This window comes from Corylus avellana, chromosome ca8 (genome assembly GCF_901000735.1).
Source record: "Corylus avellana chromosome ca8, CavTom2PMs-1.0".
NCBI classification, from domain to species: Eukaryota; Viridiplantae; Streptophyta; class Magnoliopsida; order Fagales; family Betulaceae; genus Corylus; species Corylus avellana.
The window spans coordinates 3,310,648-3,326,290 of record NC_081548.1 but is presented as its reverse complement, the minus strand read 5'-3'; the positions used below and the strand labels follow the sequence as shown (position 1 = coordinate 3,326,290).

The following is a 15,643-nucleotide window of genomic DNA, read 5'->3' as shown; positions in this document are numbered from 1 at the left end:
AGCCACATCATTCTTAGTAGAACACAAGTAGACCACCTAGAATTACTTTTTTTCATCATACATTCCAACAGATTCTCTATTCAATTTTCCACTTGTTTTAAAATATTATTTTTCATTATTTTTTTATTGTATTATTGCCGACACTTAATTAAAGGGAAAAACAAACACATATATAGAAATCATTCATAAAAATAAAATAAACACATATGAGAAACATTCATCTCACGTGCAGGTACTAATTTTTAAAATTAATAATATAAATAAATTTTTTCATCCAACTACAATTGATTTGTTTCTATCCATGTGTTTCTATGCAATAAATTTTTTTATCCAAGTGCAATTGATTTGTTTCCATGTGTGTTTACATGAAATAAATTTTTTCTGCATTCAATTTTTTATCCAACTGTGTGAAGAAATTTTGTGTTTGAGCGAGAGACGTAGCAGATGTGAAAAGGTGTTTGGAAGAAATAAAAGATGTTGGGTAAAAAGAAGTGAAATAAATAAACAATAGACAATATTTTATTCATATAGTGTGCTACAGTGAATAGTTTCAAATTATTATTCACTACAGCAATGTAGCTATTCTAGCTAATGGCAAGTTACTTTGTTGAAATTAAAAAAAGAGCGATAGTAACTAAATATAGCTAATATTGGTATTTTAACTAAGCTGCTGGAGATGCTCTTAGACTAAATTTAATGTGGGTTTTAAATGTTTATAGACACTTGGTACTATTTTAAATGAGTTAGAAGATATTTCCTTCAGAGTTTGGAGAAAATTTTTGTCCATTCTCTATTTAGCTATTTTTTAAAATTCATGAGTAATGTTATGCTTCACACTCATTTATTACATTTATTTTATTTTAGTGTACGTGATGTATTTTAAATGGCTTTCTATTTCCGTTACTTAAAACAAAAAACAAAAGAAAAGCTATTAAATCACATTACTTTAACCTATGTGAAATGAATGTAATCTTCATTCACACTCTTACAAATTCTCTAGCTGTTCTGTTCTTTACTTTCTATAAATATTAGTTTAAAAATTCTCCGTTTGTTAATATGTTTTAGATGGTGTTTTTAGTTTAAAAATTTGTTCTGCTATGACATAAAAGTAAAAGTAGTTTTGAGTATTTTAGATTATTTGTTAATGTTTTTATTTTAAAAATTAAAAATTAAAAGAAAAAAAGAAAAAAATGTTTTCAAACAAATGATCCATTAACCAACTAGGTTTCATCAGTTTAGAAAATAATATCCCAATCCACAATCAAGGGCATTCACCAAGACATATCTTTGAATGAACTAAAATTAGAAAGGCAAAATTACAGAGGCTCCTTTTGGGCATTATAGCAACAAAATTACAAAGAGAATTGGTTTCCAGAACATTTTACAGGCCAAATGGAAATGAAAATAGCCACACCCATCAGTTTAAAAAAAAAAAATTAATTTGATTATTTTTTCTTTTTGGGAATAATGAAAATAGATAAATAAATAGTATTTTGCATGAAATAGTAAAAGTGGATAACTAACATGCTGAACCAGATATAAGTACTTTGAAAATGTTGATAGCTAAAATAGAAAAATACTACTAGAGATCAAAAAATAAGAAAATTAAAAATTAAAAAAGTTTTTGAAGCAATAATTTTTATTTTGGTCATTCTTTTATTTGGTATTTAAAAAAAAAAAAAATTGTATTTTTATTCATAATAATGACCAAAAAATGGTCATTATTATTGCTTAAGAAACTTTTTTAATTTTTAATTTTGTTATTTTTTAAAAAATTAAAAAATAAGAAAAAAGTTAGCCCCAAGTTGGGGCTGTATCATTCCTCAAAAAATAATATTGTAAAGTGAAGTGGAAAAAAGCTGACGTGGCAAAACAATGAGTTTTGAGATTTAATAACAGACATTAGACATTTTGAAGAAAATGTAACGAAATGACTTATAACATCTTTTCGATTGACCTAGGAAGTAGAAATTCAAAAAAAAAAAGTTTGAGGGAGTTTTTTGTTTTCACTGACTTAGGGATTTATTATACATTTAACCTTTATTTTTTAATCCACGAGTAATGTTATGCTTCACACCTATTTATCACATTCATTTTCTATTGGTAAATGTTATGTGTTTTAAATAGCTTTTTATATCCGTCACTTAAAATAAAAAACAAAAGAAATGCTATTAAAATAGTTACTTTAGCAGATATGAAATGAGTGTAATTCACATTCTAACAAATTCTCTCTATTCCGTGCTTTACTTTCTTTAAATATTATTTTCATTATTTTTTATTATTTTCTTGCAACAATCATCCTTGCAACTTGCAGCTCACGGTGCCTTGTTAATATGTTTAGACGGTGTTTTTAATTTAAAAATTTGTTCGACATGAATGTAGTTTTGAGTATTTTAGATTATTTGTTAATGTTTTTATTTTAAAAATTAACAAAAAAAAAAAAAAAAGGAAAAAAGTGTTATCAAACAAATGATCCATTAGCCAACTAGGTTTCCATCAGTTTAGAAAATATTATCCCAATCCACCATCATGGGCATTCACCAAAACAATTCTTTGAATGAACTAAAATTAAAAAGGCAAAACTACAGAGGCTCCTTCTGGGCATCATAGCAACAAAATTACAAAGAGAATTGGTTTCCAGAACATTTTACAGGCCAAATGAAAGTGAAAATAGCCACACCCATCAGTTGAATTCCAAAAGTAAAATAAAATTCTTTATTTCTCAGCAAAATACAATTGATAAACATAAAAAGACTAATCAAAACACACTTGACTGAATTATTTCCTTGTTATCCAATCCCATTCATCTGGACAAGATATGACAAATTCAGCAAAAGAAAAAAGAAGAAAGAAGCCAGTGTACTCCTATATGAAAGAATACTCTTTTCTGCTATATAAAACCCACAACTCACAAGTGAGCAGACAGACGAATACCATATACAATCAGATCCAATCATATACCCCTATCTCAAACTGTGAACAGCTGAAATTGCTGTGAAAAGAAAGGAAGAAAAATGAATTCCCAGAAAAATGAATGACATAGTCGGCTTCAAGGCCTACTGACTGACACACTCTCATTCAAAACCAACATTTAGACATGGTCGTCCTTTGCTCCCATAGCAAAACAACGAGCTAAAAACACAATAATCCATGCAAAAGCCTGCATTGACAGAAAGGACCAAAGAGAACATGTTTCAATCAGTCCAGTTATGCCAATTTTGCTATTGGCATCAACATATGGATCGAGAGAAATTCTAATTCAAAATGAATTTGCAATATATATTGAGAAAAAAAAATACAGCAAATGAAAAATGAGAGATGTAGGAGCTATTAAGGAAAGAACAAACTCATGTGGTCAATAAAGTACTCAATTTGCTGTTAGATTCCAACAACACCGCCATATCGATCCAACAATATCTAGCAAATGTTGTCTACGCTCAAATGCATCATAAACCAACAAAATGTCTAAACATCCTTCTAACTTAAATCAAGGGCTTCTGTACATGCCAAAGGAACCTCCATCTTTTATTAGTCCTCTTTGGCCTTCCTCATCAGGCACCCACTTAAATCATGTCATTAGTAGTGAGGAGTTCCATATCATTATAACAAAAAACTAAAAGTAGAGAGAACTTGGCATCCAATCATGTCAGTACTTCTTCGGATCTTCTGGAATCCCATCAATAACTTATTTGTGTCTAATATACATATAAAAATCTTGTAAAGCATTATTAGCATTGTTTGCCAATTATTACTTATCAAAAAAAAGCATTGTTTGCCAATTATTAATGTTGATTGCCGTTTACTTTCATTTATTCCAAGTCATTCTACCAATTACAATCAGTGGTGGTTTGACATATAAGATTAATTAGTGATAGATAAATATTTATACATCTAATTAAAGCAAAAAAAAAAAAAAAAAAGAAAAAAGAGAGAGAGAGATACATTGATATTTTATATTAAGAGAACACAAAACCCCATCCAAAATCCCAATGCAAAAGGTTTTCCTTTACTACACTCAAGTAAAATCTATTTGAGGATATGTGTATTGCCATCCAACCCATGCTTGCTAAAAATCATATTTTTAGTCAAAGATAAGCATTCAAAATTTTAGTAGGCTGTGCATACATTCTCTTAAAATTCAAGTGTTTAAATTTGATTCCATTTTCCTCATGAATGACGGTGAGGTAGTGCATAGCATGCAATGGTTAAACACTTAAAAAAATAAATAAATAAATAAAAGAATTAGAGAACTCTTTAACTCAACGAGCAATGTGATAGACATAGGCTTACCTATCTTAATTTCGCAAAGACAGCGCTTTTGAAGATTGAACTAAAGGAAGCTGAAGCATTTGCTCAATGCCCCTAAAGAATATGCAACCATCAACCGAAAGAAGAAAAAAAAAATCAAGCATGCTCCAAGACAGAATGAAGCTTTGGAACCCGCCTACGAAACAAAGGTTCAAGCCGAAAAGATGGAGCACCAAACTGCCACCTCTTAGCATCGTACATCTCATTCCAGGCTTGAATTATCTCATCAATTTTGAATCCAAGACCTGCATGGTTGTAGAGTATTCAAATGTTTCCAGTAACCATGACCGAATCTGTAAGGATATACAAGACAATTAAGAAGCAAAATTTTACACATTACCTTCCAAGGCTGTTTCATTAGAACTGTGGTTCTTTACCATAACAGCTATATCTGTTGGAGAAGCTCCCGCAAGTTCAAACTTCTCAACCGCAACCTCTAAACACTCTTCCCAAGTTGGTAATTCTAGCTTATATTCCACAATTGAACGCTCATAAAGCAAGGTGCCCCATAAGAGGTATATCTGTGATTTCATGTTCGCAGCCTGCTCTGCAGCTTCCTCGGCAGAAATATCTTGAAATAGACCATCCAACCCCATTTTCTGCAAATTTTCTTCATATTTCTCTGATTTGGAGAGTCCATTTAGACGCCGCTCCTCCATCTCTTCCAACATCAGCATGCCTTTCTCCATGCTGTCTTCAGCCTTGTTATATAGCTGTAAGACCTCTGAGGAAGGCCCAGTCTCTAATTCAGTCTTTCTCCCAACTGCATAGTACCAACAGAGCTTTGACTGCTCAAATTGCTGTTGCCCAAGTGCAAGATAACCTTCATAAAAGTCTGGTTTGATTTTTAGAGCTTCTTCATACTTCTTTTCAGCCTTCACGTACTCTTTATGTGCCCACTCATATGCAGCCTTAATCTGCTCAAGTACAGATTCCCTCGAACTATCTTCTGATAGGAATACCCTCTTCCTTGCCCTGGACAAGTGAACATTCCCCCAATTGAACAATGCCAAAGCTGCCATCTCTTGGAACTTATCTGCAGCCATTTCAAACAGTTGTTGAGCATCCTCATTTGTCACAGTGTCCTCCATAGCCTCTGAGTATAGCTTCATGCCTAGCTCATGAAGATCCAAGTACGAATCAGAATCAAACCCAACATGGTTCTTGAACAATCGTGCAAACTGTATAATCCAGTCCTCAATAGTAGACAACCCTCTTTCAACTTCTTTTCCGTTCCCCACATCCCCATTTTCAACAAGATTACTTGATTTACTACCATTCTCATGCACCTCCTCCTCATCGTTCATTCCCTCATAGACCGGCTCCTGATCAGCACTTACTTCTGCAACATACAACCTAAGAGACCCTTCTGAGTCACCAGATGATTCAGCCAACCTCAGCTCATCCGTAGTAGTGATTGTAACCAAATCACCCTCTTGATCCCTGTACTTCACAAGAACACCCTTCAGTCCTGGAAACCTATCCTGAATTATCTCCCTTACCAACTTCATGCTACAATTAACTGGTAACTCCCCCCTCCTAATATCCTCCCCAAACACCAACTTCACTGTCTTTGTAACCACTTTTTGTTCCTTAACAGGCTCCATAACTACTTTCTCTTCCTCCACTGTCTTCGCAATCACTTCCTTATCCTTAACAGCACTCACCTTCTCTTGCACAACAGCCTTATCCTCTGCCTTCAATTCATCTCTCCTACTCTTCTTCTTTTTTAATTTCTCTTTCGCCACTTTACCCAACTTTAAAGCACTGGGCTGCTCCACATGAGTCAAACCAATCACTTTCTCATCAACATCAATACCCTTTTCGCTAATCGTCTTTCGCAACCTCTCCACAGTCTCCAAAGCCGTAATATTATTAGGTTCCATACTCAAAACAGTATTAACATCTCTCAACGCCAAATCCAATCGATTCAAAGCCTCATAACACCTGCCTCTCTTCAACAGTGCTTTACTAAATTTCTGCGACACTTCTAAAGCTAAATTGCATTCATTGATTGCTCGAGGGTACTCACCGAGACCCAATTGCATATAACAAGAAGCCATATTGCAACGCAGATGTGCAACATCAATGTGAGTCCTAGGTAAGAGTTTGAGGGCCTTTTCATATTTCAACATGGCGCCCTCGTGGTCACGCTTGTAAAAGAGTTTGTTACCTTCTTCTTTGAGCTCTTGGGACATGTTGATGAAGATTGCTGTGTCCTCATCCATGGCTTTCGAGGTTCGATCGGAGGGCTTGCTTGGCTTTCCGTTTGCATTGCCATGCTTTTGTTCTAGCTGATTCTTCTTCTTCCCTGTTGGCTTTCCCATTGATGAATTCGACAAAAGTCAGAAACGAGAGAAGCAGCCCCTCAAAATCAAAGCTTTACAAGCTTTAATTTCTATTCCAATCAAAGCCCTCTCCACCAATTAATAATAGCCATACATATACAAGGAAGAAGACCCTGTAAGCAAGCAAAACCAACTTGACTGGTTCATACAAATGGAAATTCAAAATTCAAAAAAAAAAAAAAAAAAATCAACATAAAGGAAAAATTATCCAAAAGGTTGACGCCGAAGAAGTCTGAATGAATTCTAATCAAAACCCACAACAGAAAATCATGCAAATATAAAAACCAAGAACAACCCAAATCCCAAAACCCAATTTCACAAGTTATAGTAACAATAAAAGAATAAAATCTCTTTCTGTCTACTTTCTCCGTCTGAATAAGAGTTTGAAAAGAGAAAAGCTAGTCTCAATCTTTCTCAATGGAGATTTGGGATTTGAATTGATTCTATACGATAAGCTACGTCTTCTAGAGGAAGCGTGTGGACGATAATGGTGTATCGGGTTGCAGAGGGGACTCGTATGGAAATAACAGACATTTTCTGTGCTTTAGGGTTTCTCGGAACACAGGGTCAACTCACCGCCCCCAAGTGGAAATGGAATTCCCCACCTCCCGTAGACGCGCGTGATGTCGATAATGGCGTATTGGAGGTTTTGTCTTTCTTTAGTAGTTGTTTTGCCGTGTCTTGCAAGCGCCTAAAAGAGGTTAGGCCTATCACCCATTACGCCAGAGAAGCAAGGGACAAGACAACCATGTTTTCCACCTGTAATTTTTACTTTTAACATATTTTAAAGAGATCAAAGACTCGGTGAGTTTTTTTTTTTTTTTTTTTTTGACTTTACTTTCGAATATTCGAGGAACATGTTCGATTTGTTTTTCGAACATTATGAGGAAATGATCGATTAGTGTTTTTTTTTTTTCCTTTTTTTTTTTTTTAATTGAATAAGAAAAGGGTTACAGTGAAAGATCTTTCATATTTCTGATCCGGATGAAAGAGAGATCTTTCATATTTCTGATCCGGATGAAAGAGAGAATAGGAGATTATCTGGAAATGCTTTCAAAAACAAGATCGGAAACGACCTATTTACCTAAAGCATGTGCCAAAAAATTAACATTAAAAAACACTTTCAAAATATTCCAACTTTAAAAGGAAAATAAAACCAAACTAACATAAGCTATACAATGAGCAAAGTTCCAAGAGAAAAATAAGGATGGTTTGTTTATAGCTAAAACCAAGAGCATCATCCCTTTCCAAGGCAAGTAAACTGCAACCCAAAGAAAAGGCTAAACGGGTAGCCAGCAAGACTACAAGGGCTTCACCTTGAAGGGCATCTATACACAGGAGCTTTTGGGTGGCTCCACCAACAATATCACCCCTTTCATCACTAATCATTTGATAAACCTTTCTAAGAGATTTTGGTATAAAGTGACATAAAGATAAAATGAATTTTGAGCTTTTTATGAGAAAATAAAATAAAAAATGATTGTTAATGCTTTAACTTTTTTTTTGAGAAGAAAGGAAAAAAGAGATCAGTAAAATGAATTTTGAGCATTTTATGAGAAAAAAAAAAAAATGATTGTTAATGCTTTAACTTTTTTTTGAGAATAAAGGAAAAAAGAGATCAGTAAACAATAAACATGCCCTCAAGGAATGAAATACCAAAATAGGCTAAAAATACAGTATATAATATTACTGATTGACATTTTTTTTTTGAGCATGTGATTCTTACATACATTTTAAAATACATATAAAAATCATACTAAAATTTAAATTAAAAAAAAAAAAAAAAAGTCCTTTTAACCCGATTTAAAGGACAAATTTGTGGTAAACTTTTTACTTAAATTTACTTTATTTTAAGCGTAAGATGAGGACAAAGAGAAAGTTAACTCCATCTCTCTCTCTTTTGAACCTTGAAAGGCAAGTTAATACAAATCCTCATCATAACTACGAATATTGGAAGTGAACATAAACATGCGTAGCTTAGGAGTAGGACAAAGAGAAAATGTACATTTATGCTATAAAATGTCGTATACTTCATTGTTACGAGTTCAAAGTTTGATCCAAGCACTTCTTAAGAAATAAAGTTTACCTATTCATTCCATTTACAAAAGGGTAAAACCTTCAAGCTATCAGAATCATTCTTCAAGGCCTGTGCATTCTCACCTAGGTAGGGATCAAGAAGGCAAACGTGAAGCCTCCTATTAACAGAAATTGCCTAATTGAGTAAATTTACAAGCGATTGGAATCCTTCGGATCCATCAGAAGCATCCTTGAGCAAACTTCAGAGACTACACAGAGGCACAGGTGTGTGTCACGAAAGGAACCGTGAAAAGGAGAAATCATTTGAGCGGTTCCGGAAGCACGACAATAAGCCCGGGACTCCTTCCTCCACAGGTCGGGTGATATCCCTTTCCCGTTTGTACAAGACTCTCACAAACTCATCATAGGTTAAATTTCCATCTCGATTGGTGTCAAATACGTGGAAAATTATTTCAACCACATTATCAGATAGGGATAAATTACATACCTGATATTGCATAAACAATTGCATTAAAAAGAAAAGAAAAGAAAGGGGGCAGAAAGCAATTTCAGAATTCACTAGGGTAGATAATCAATTTCAGAATTCACTAGGGAAGATAATCAGGAACCAAATCAGGACATAAATTTAGCAATAAGGATAAAATACGATAGATATATGCAGGATGCAGCAAAAAAAAAATCCAACAAATAAAGAAATGGATGAAAACTTAGCAAAATATGTTTGCATTTGGGAAATTTCAGTTTTCTACGGGTTTTATTATTAAAGAAATGCTATACACCACATTTTTATCCTATTTTGCTAATGTGGCACTATCAAACAACCCTTAGATCAGCAGTCATTGCTTAAAAAAAAAAAAAAAAATAAGGACTAATTGACAGTGTTACATTAGCAAAATAGGATAAAAATGTGGTGTATAGCATTACTTTTTTTTGATAAGTAGTGTATAGCATTACTTATTATTGAATTGTTCAAAAACCTTACACCGCATACATAAAAAATAATGAGTTCAACAATTATGTGCAATATATCTTGGACAAAATAATGATTAGACAGAATCTCCCATCATAATCTTGACAGGATTGCCCAAATCTGCAAAGGAAACCACAAATTTTTTTTTTTCATGTATTTATAAAAATGACATATGCTCATTTATGTCAGGTTTACATCAAGCCAAAAGCTCAACACCCCTGGTTATTAGAGTCCTAACCATCCTTCAAACGGGAGCATCTCAGTCTGGTTTAATAAAATGGACTTGCACAATAATATCAAACACTAGGAACTCAACATACATAATGTTGTGCAGTCTTGTTCAAACATGCAGCAACCACCGTGCTACTCATTTTAAACAAGGCTTGTGTGACTATTGATGCAGAGGTCTTCCAACAAATTTAACTTAAAAGAAGTTTTCCAGCAATTTTGAGGACCTTTTTTTTAGGAAGTAATTGGCCCCAAAAACTCTCCCCTCTGTCATTTAGTTATGATGATTTTTTTGTTCACTTTTCTCTTTCTAGTTAGGTATTTTCTTTTCTATACTTCCAGTATACTGAGGAACGCCTTACGCTTTTAATAATATTGGATTATTACTTATCAAACAAAAAGAATTCTGAGAACTTTCTCAGAATATACAAACATAACCACAAGAATAGGAAAATCAAATAAACAAGGAGAAAATAAAAAGTATCGTACTTGGGATGCAGCTCGTTGAAAGTCTTTTCTTGTTAACAGGCCATTCACTTCTCCAAAACTGAAAAGGGCCAAAGAAAGTGGCTCCAATTTTCTACGTAGCTCTGCAACATGTTTGAACTCCTCAAATGTAATGCGAATATCACTAAGTTGCGGAACATTGTTCAATTCATCAACCCGATCAAGCAACTTGCCTAAATGACTCATGTCAGCAGAAGCAACCATGGACAACGCAAAGTCCTTAGCTGATATAGTTCCTCGTAACTTGTAGTCATAATGAGCAAACTCCAATCTCAGAATCTACAAAATAAATTATACGTTCACATAGATGACTTGAAGACAGCATCTAGGAGATAAAAACAAACTTTGCAGAATCAAAACAGTTAAACTTAGAGTGGTTACATAAAAATAAAAAATTGGGAAAGTTCAGACGCAATTTCCCCTAGTGCAAACTAATCATATATTTCAAGTAATCCCTCCCCGTAAAAATAAGCATGAAAACAATATCGATGTGCTATTAGCCTCTGAAAAGTTTGAAAAGAGAGGGGGGAACTGATGCATAAACAATATTATTAAATAACCACCAAGTAAGACATGTTTGTCATCCAATATATTTCTAAAAAACCTTTGATGAGGAAGAGAAGAATAAAATGCCCGTGAAAATTTATTGATTTTATGAGAAGCCATTGCTCAAGCAGTGTACCTAATAATCATTCAAGTACTCACACTAAGCAATGTTTTCATTAGAAGCTGCAATCAGTATAGTACCTTTTCTTTTAATTCATAAGAAAAAAAATCATCATAGCAATAATAAGGCTGTTGTAGCATAAGAACAATCCAAATACAGACAAGATTGAAAAACCCCCTAGCCATACAGCTTTTCAATTTACAACCAAAGTTCTTCACATTAGCAGTAATTGTATTCGCTTCTGCGGTGATGCATTTAGCACATACAAGTACATATGCAAATAAAAGGACAGTACTGCTGTCCACCTATATTTGATGTTCCAAATGTTCATTTTATTCCTCATCAACTTTGTAGACATTAGTAGCATTTCTCCCTTCCTGGGGTGATGCACATTAGCATATACAGACTACATTCAAGAGTAAAAGGACAGTACCAATTGTAAACAAACGTGATTTCATTTATGGTTTTTGTTTGGAAGTCAGAACTTACTACAAGTATTACTACTGCTACAGTACATCATTGATTTTCATCATCCATTCCATTCATTAACATGTGAAGCCACTACCCGTAGTTTTCCTTATAATTTGCACAATGATGAATCATAAAATGAAATCTGTTTTGATCTCTATCTTTCAGTAATCAGTTATTGCCAGAGGCCCAATTACAAAATAAGGTATCTTCATCTTAGATGGTTTTATTTCACTAATTCTGGCTCAATCTTAACCCTTTTATTACTTAAGTTAGGATTGCTAATTTAAGGTTTCACAAACCTAGTGGCAACAAGCGAAGTGGCCACTATTGATAACAAAATAAGTTTCAAAGCTATTAACAATTTGGAGAAGGGGCAGGCAACTTACCTCATCATGCAAATCCCGCATAAATTGGAAAAATTTATCGTGTTGGAGGCGTTCCTTTCCATACTTACCAAAGAAAAACTCCACCAGGCCTCCATTTTCTACAGAACCACGAAATTTTAACCCAGTTCGAAGCCCTTCCCTGTGTTGAGCCCCTTGTCTATGATGAGCTCGCATTAAAGCCATCACTTTCTTGAATTCTTCCTTATCTATCTCCCTGCATATGGATATAGAAGGTCAAAGATGTGAAGAAGAAGATGAACAGGAAAGAAGAGCAGCCTGAAGAGTTAAGTAAATTGAGTAAAAGATTACCAATCTAGAAGTCAGCATGCATAAAATAATACTTTAAATATCAGTAGTTCTAAGTTAATGATACTTTTAAAAAAATCAGTCATTTTTAAGTTTTGATGTTGTTGTATATTTTATGAGAATGAAATTGCTCTTAGTCGCTTCAAAGAATAATCATCAAAATAACTTATCAAAAAAGAATAATACTTTAAAATTGCAGTCATAAACCCCATGAAGACTGCTTCTGGTTGGACTTATTGCATTGACATATTGAAATAAAAAATATCAATAAGTAGTAATGGAAAATGATTGTAGAGAAATACAAAACTATTGCAATTCTAAATTCTAAACGTCCAAGGCTTCCCTTCCCTTTACAGTCAAATACTAATCATCAAAATAACTTACTACTAGATAACCAATGGCAGCCAATAGATCAGCTCAATGTGTGTGAATTAACGCCTTAAACCGATAATGAAGTTTAAAAGTGACAAGTGGACCATACAAGACCCAAAAGCAAAAGTAACAATTTACAATAAGCATATTAATGCTACTGAGTAAATGAAACCTCCATCTTGCGACTAAATAATATCAATATGCAAAAGGATTCATTACTACCAACCCATTATTGTCAATGTCAAACATTTTGAATGCCACACAAAAGCTCGACTCTGGAATGCTGAGTAGCGTCACAAAAAAGATATACCTGTTACAGAGAAAATCATAAGAACCGTACACTCAAAAAGAAGAAAAATTATATAATACACTTACCAAATTACCAAATAATCTATTGATTCGCCCCCACCCAAAAAAAGAAACCCCTAGATCCTCCTTTTATAACAAGATATTGACATAGAAGAGAATAAAAATAGGCAACTCACTCTTTAAAAGATATATGTCCATCATTGTTCACATCAAAAAGCATAAAAAAATCCGAAGGATCACATCGTAAGTCACCAGGGCTCCTTTCTCCTCTCAAATATCCATCTCTAACAAGGTTGGACTCTGATGGAGGGAAAACAGGAACAACTGCCCGCATTAGATCTTCTGGTGTCATAAGTAATTCTCCTTCCGGTGACGAAAAAGATGCAAAGTACTCAAAAACCTGCATGCAAGAGTGGCAAAAGACATTGTCAATAGGATTTGTATTCACCAAAAAACAAAACCTCAAAAACCTTTTTTTATTAACCCAATGTACTGTATAGGCTCTAAGTTCAAGTAGAAGTAAAAGTATACAAGTAACAATAACCCAAACAACTTTATAACCAAGTATTAGCAAACGATCAATCCCTATACAAATTGATGAAGGAAACAATATAAATAACCCTATACCAAGATTTTCAAGCTGAGTAACACAAATTGATGAAGGAAACAATTTAGCTGGATATTAATGCCGATTAACAACATCTCAAATTAGGTACAAAGAATGAAACAATGTGAATTTGTATGTCATGGTCACCTTTTCAGGAGGACTTCGCAACCTGATGCGCTTCTCATAGTTAAAGAAAATCTTTCTCCTATATGCATCTGCAACCACAACAACGAGTAACAACTCAATGAATTTGAATAGCCGATCCAAAAAAAAATCAAACACACCTAAAAAATAAGCATTTGAATAATTATTGTGACCAAATACCTCCAAAGAGGTATTTAGGGCTTTCAGGCAGTGCTAATTTGCGAAATGCAGAGGCAGATTCAGAGGCGGTCGCTGACCAGTCGGCGAAAGACAAAAGAGGCTTCTTGAAGAAAGCGGAATCGGAATCGGAATTGGAATCAGATTCGGAATCGGGGGTGGAAGACCAGTGTAGGAGCCCTAGGCCCGAGCCTATCGTGATCGCCGCAGCCCATTTCAGAGACGGAATGGAACGCATAATGAGAGTGAGATCGGCGCGTCAGTTACAGAGAGAGAGAAACATTTTGCACACACACCAACCAAAAAAAACAAAACGACGAAGACGAAGAAAACGTCCCCGGCTCATGGCCCAATCACGATAAGTAAATGGGCCTGAGCATTTAGCCCACTAAAATTGTATGTTTTGGCGCGTCAGTTACCGAGAGAGAAACATTTTGCACACACTGCAACACCAGCAACAACAACAAAAAAACCGACGAAGACGAAGAGAAAAGTCCCCGGCCTAAGGCCCAATAAGGCTGTCGCGATAAGGAAATGGGCCTGAGCAATTAGCCCACTAAAATGATGTTTTGAACCTTTTTCCCAAAGAGAGCCCTCATTAGCAGGATAGGCTGTAAACTCTTTATTTTACGGCATCCAATATTTGTTTGACACATAAGCTTGTAACACAAAATAAAATACACACTAAAACATTGGATCAACACCTATTCTTCATTATCGACAAAAGGGATGTTGCTTTTTTTTTCATAAAGACATAAACCATATCTACTTACTTTCGCCTCCTCCACCTATCCACCTATGACCACCGTCAAAGCCACAGCACTGCCTCCTCCTATGTATAAAGCCACTCTTTTTCTGTAACTCACCCTTCTCTTCAACCCCAACTCTTTCTCCCAAAAAGCCACATGTACATTGTTGAAAATAAAATTACATTACACGCCATTTGATTTTGGGCCTTAGGGCTAATGACAGGCTCACTTGGCTATTAATTGAATAGCATGAAATACAATCCAAGTGGAGTTCTATTGGAATAATCAAGGTCAAGTAATCCTACTCAAAGTCTAAATTGAAAGAGGAGCTGAAGTCCAATTCTAGCTCTCAGGACTCCAAAATCAACTCAAATAAGAAGAATTAGTCAAAGTCTACCTAAACTCTTCGGCCTATAAATCAGCCCCTATACAAGGTACAAAAACATCTTCTTATACTCTCTCAAACTCGCATACTATACAATACGGAATAGAGTTCGATTAGTCCCATTGAGTAGATAGAATTATTGTACATTAAAGCATAATCTTTTTCCCATAAACTGACTTAAGCATCGGAGTTTCCCTAGCATAGACGCCGGCGAATCTTTTGACACCCCTATTCTTTTGCAGCTATTTGGAATGCACGATGATGTATTGAAGATTAAGAAAGAATGCTCCCAAGAACGCTTAGTTCACACCATATCGGAAACAGTTAGACATAAAATTGTTCTAACATACATCATCAACAACGTTACTATGAACCCACATCTTTAGGACCCTCTATAACCACCTCCATGGCCTTCCAAACCCACAAGAAGACATTAGCTTCTACTCCAATCCAAACCATGTCAACAACCTTTTCATTGTCACATGTATTTTCACAAAATGACAAAACAAATGATTGTAAAAGAACAAACGGAAAATAAATTGCCCATATCACAATAAGACAAAACATACGAAAGGATCAATCAGACGAAAAAGACAAACCGATTGGTGGCTCAAGAGTTAGGACAGTGACCTTTGGCAAATACCAGTAAACAGTTGCAGTGGAACCGAAATT

The 15,643-nt window shown here is 34.5% G+C and overlaps 2 protein-coding genes across 3 annotated transcripts; both read right to left on the bottom strand.

Moving 5' to 3' along the window:
* Nucleotides 1-2,701: 2,701 nt before the first annotated feature.
* On the bottom strand, nt 2,702-7,250 carry LOC132190217 (protein PHOX1-like). Its single transcript, XM_059605138.1, has 3 exons — nt 4,649-7,250; nt 4,291-4,553; nt 2,702-3,160 (listed from the first exon to the last, which is right to left on the bottom strand). Exons 1-2 carry the CDS (start codon nt 6,633-6,635, stop codon nt 4,405-4,407), a joined length of 2,136 nt encoding a protein of 711 aa, XP_059461121.1. The 5' UTR covers nt 6,636-7,250; the 3' UTR covers nt 2,702-3,160; nt 4,291-4,404.
* Nucleotides 7,251-8,636: 1,386 nt separating this feature from the next.
* On the bottom strand, nt 8,637-14,137 carry LOC132190496 (calcium uptake protein, mitochondrial-like). 2 transcript variants are annotated; one of them, XM_059605505.1, is made up of 8 exons: nt 13,841-14,137; nt 13,664-13,731; nt 13,086-13,309; nt 12,827-12,910; nt 11,923-12,136; nt 10,572-10,677; nt 10,381-10,481; nt 8,637-9,180 (listed from the first exon to the last, which is right to left on the bottom strand). In XM_059605505.1, the coding sequence occupies exons 1-8, from the start codon at nt 14,073-14,075 to the stop codon at nt 8,965-8,967; spliced, it is 1,248 nt and encodes a 415-aa protein (XP_059461488.1). In that variant the 5' UTR covers nt 14,076-14,137; the 3' UTR covers nt 8,637-8,964. The 2 variants fall into 2 exon arrangements, with proteins under 2 accessions (XP_059461488.1, XP_059461487.1); XM_059605504.1 differs by having other exon boundaries at nt 8,640-9,180; nt 10,381-10,677.
* Between the last annotated feature and the right edge of the window lie 1,506 nt (nt 14,138-15,643).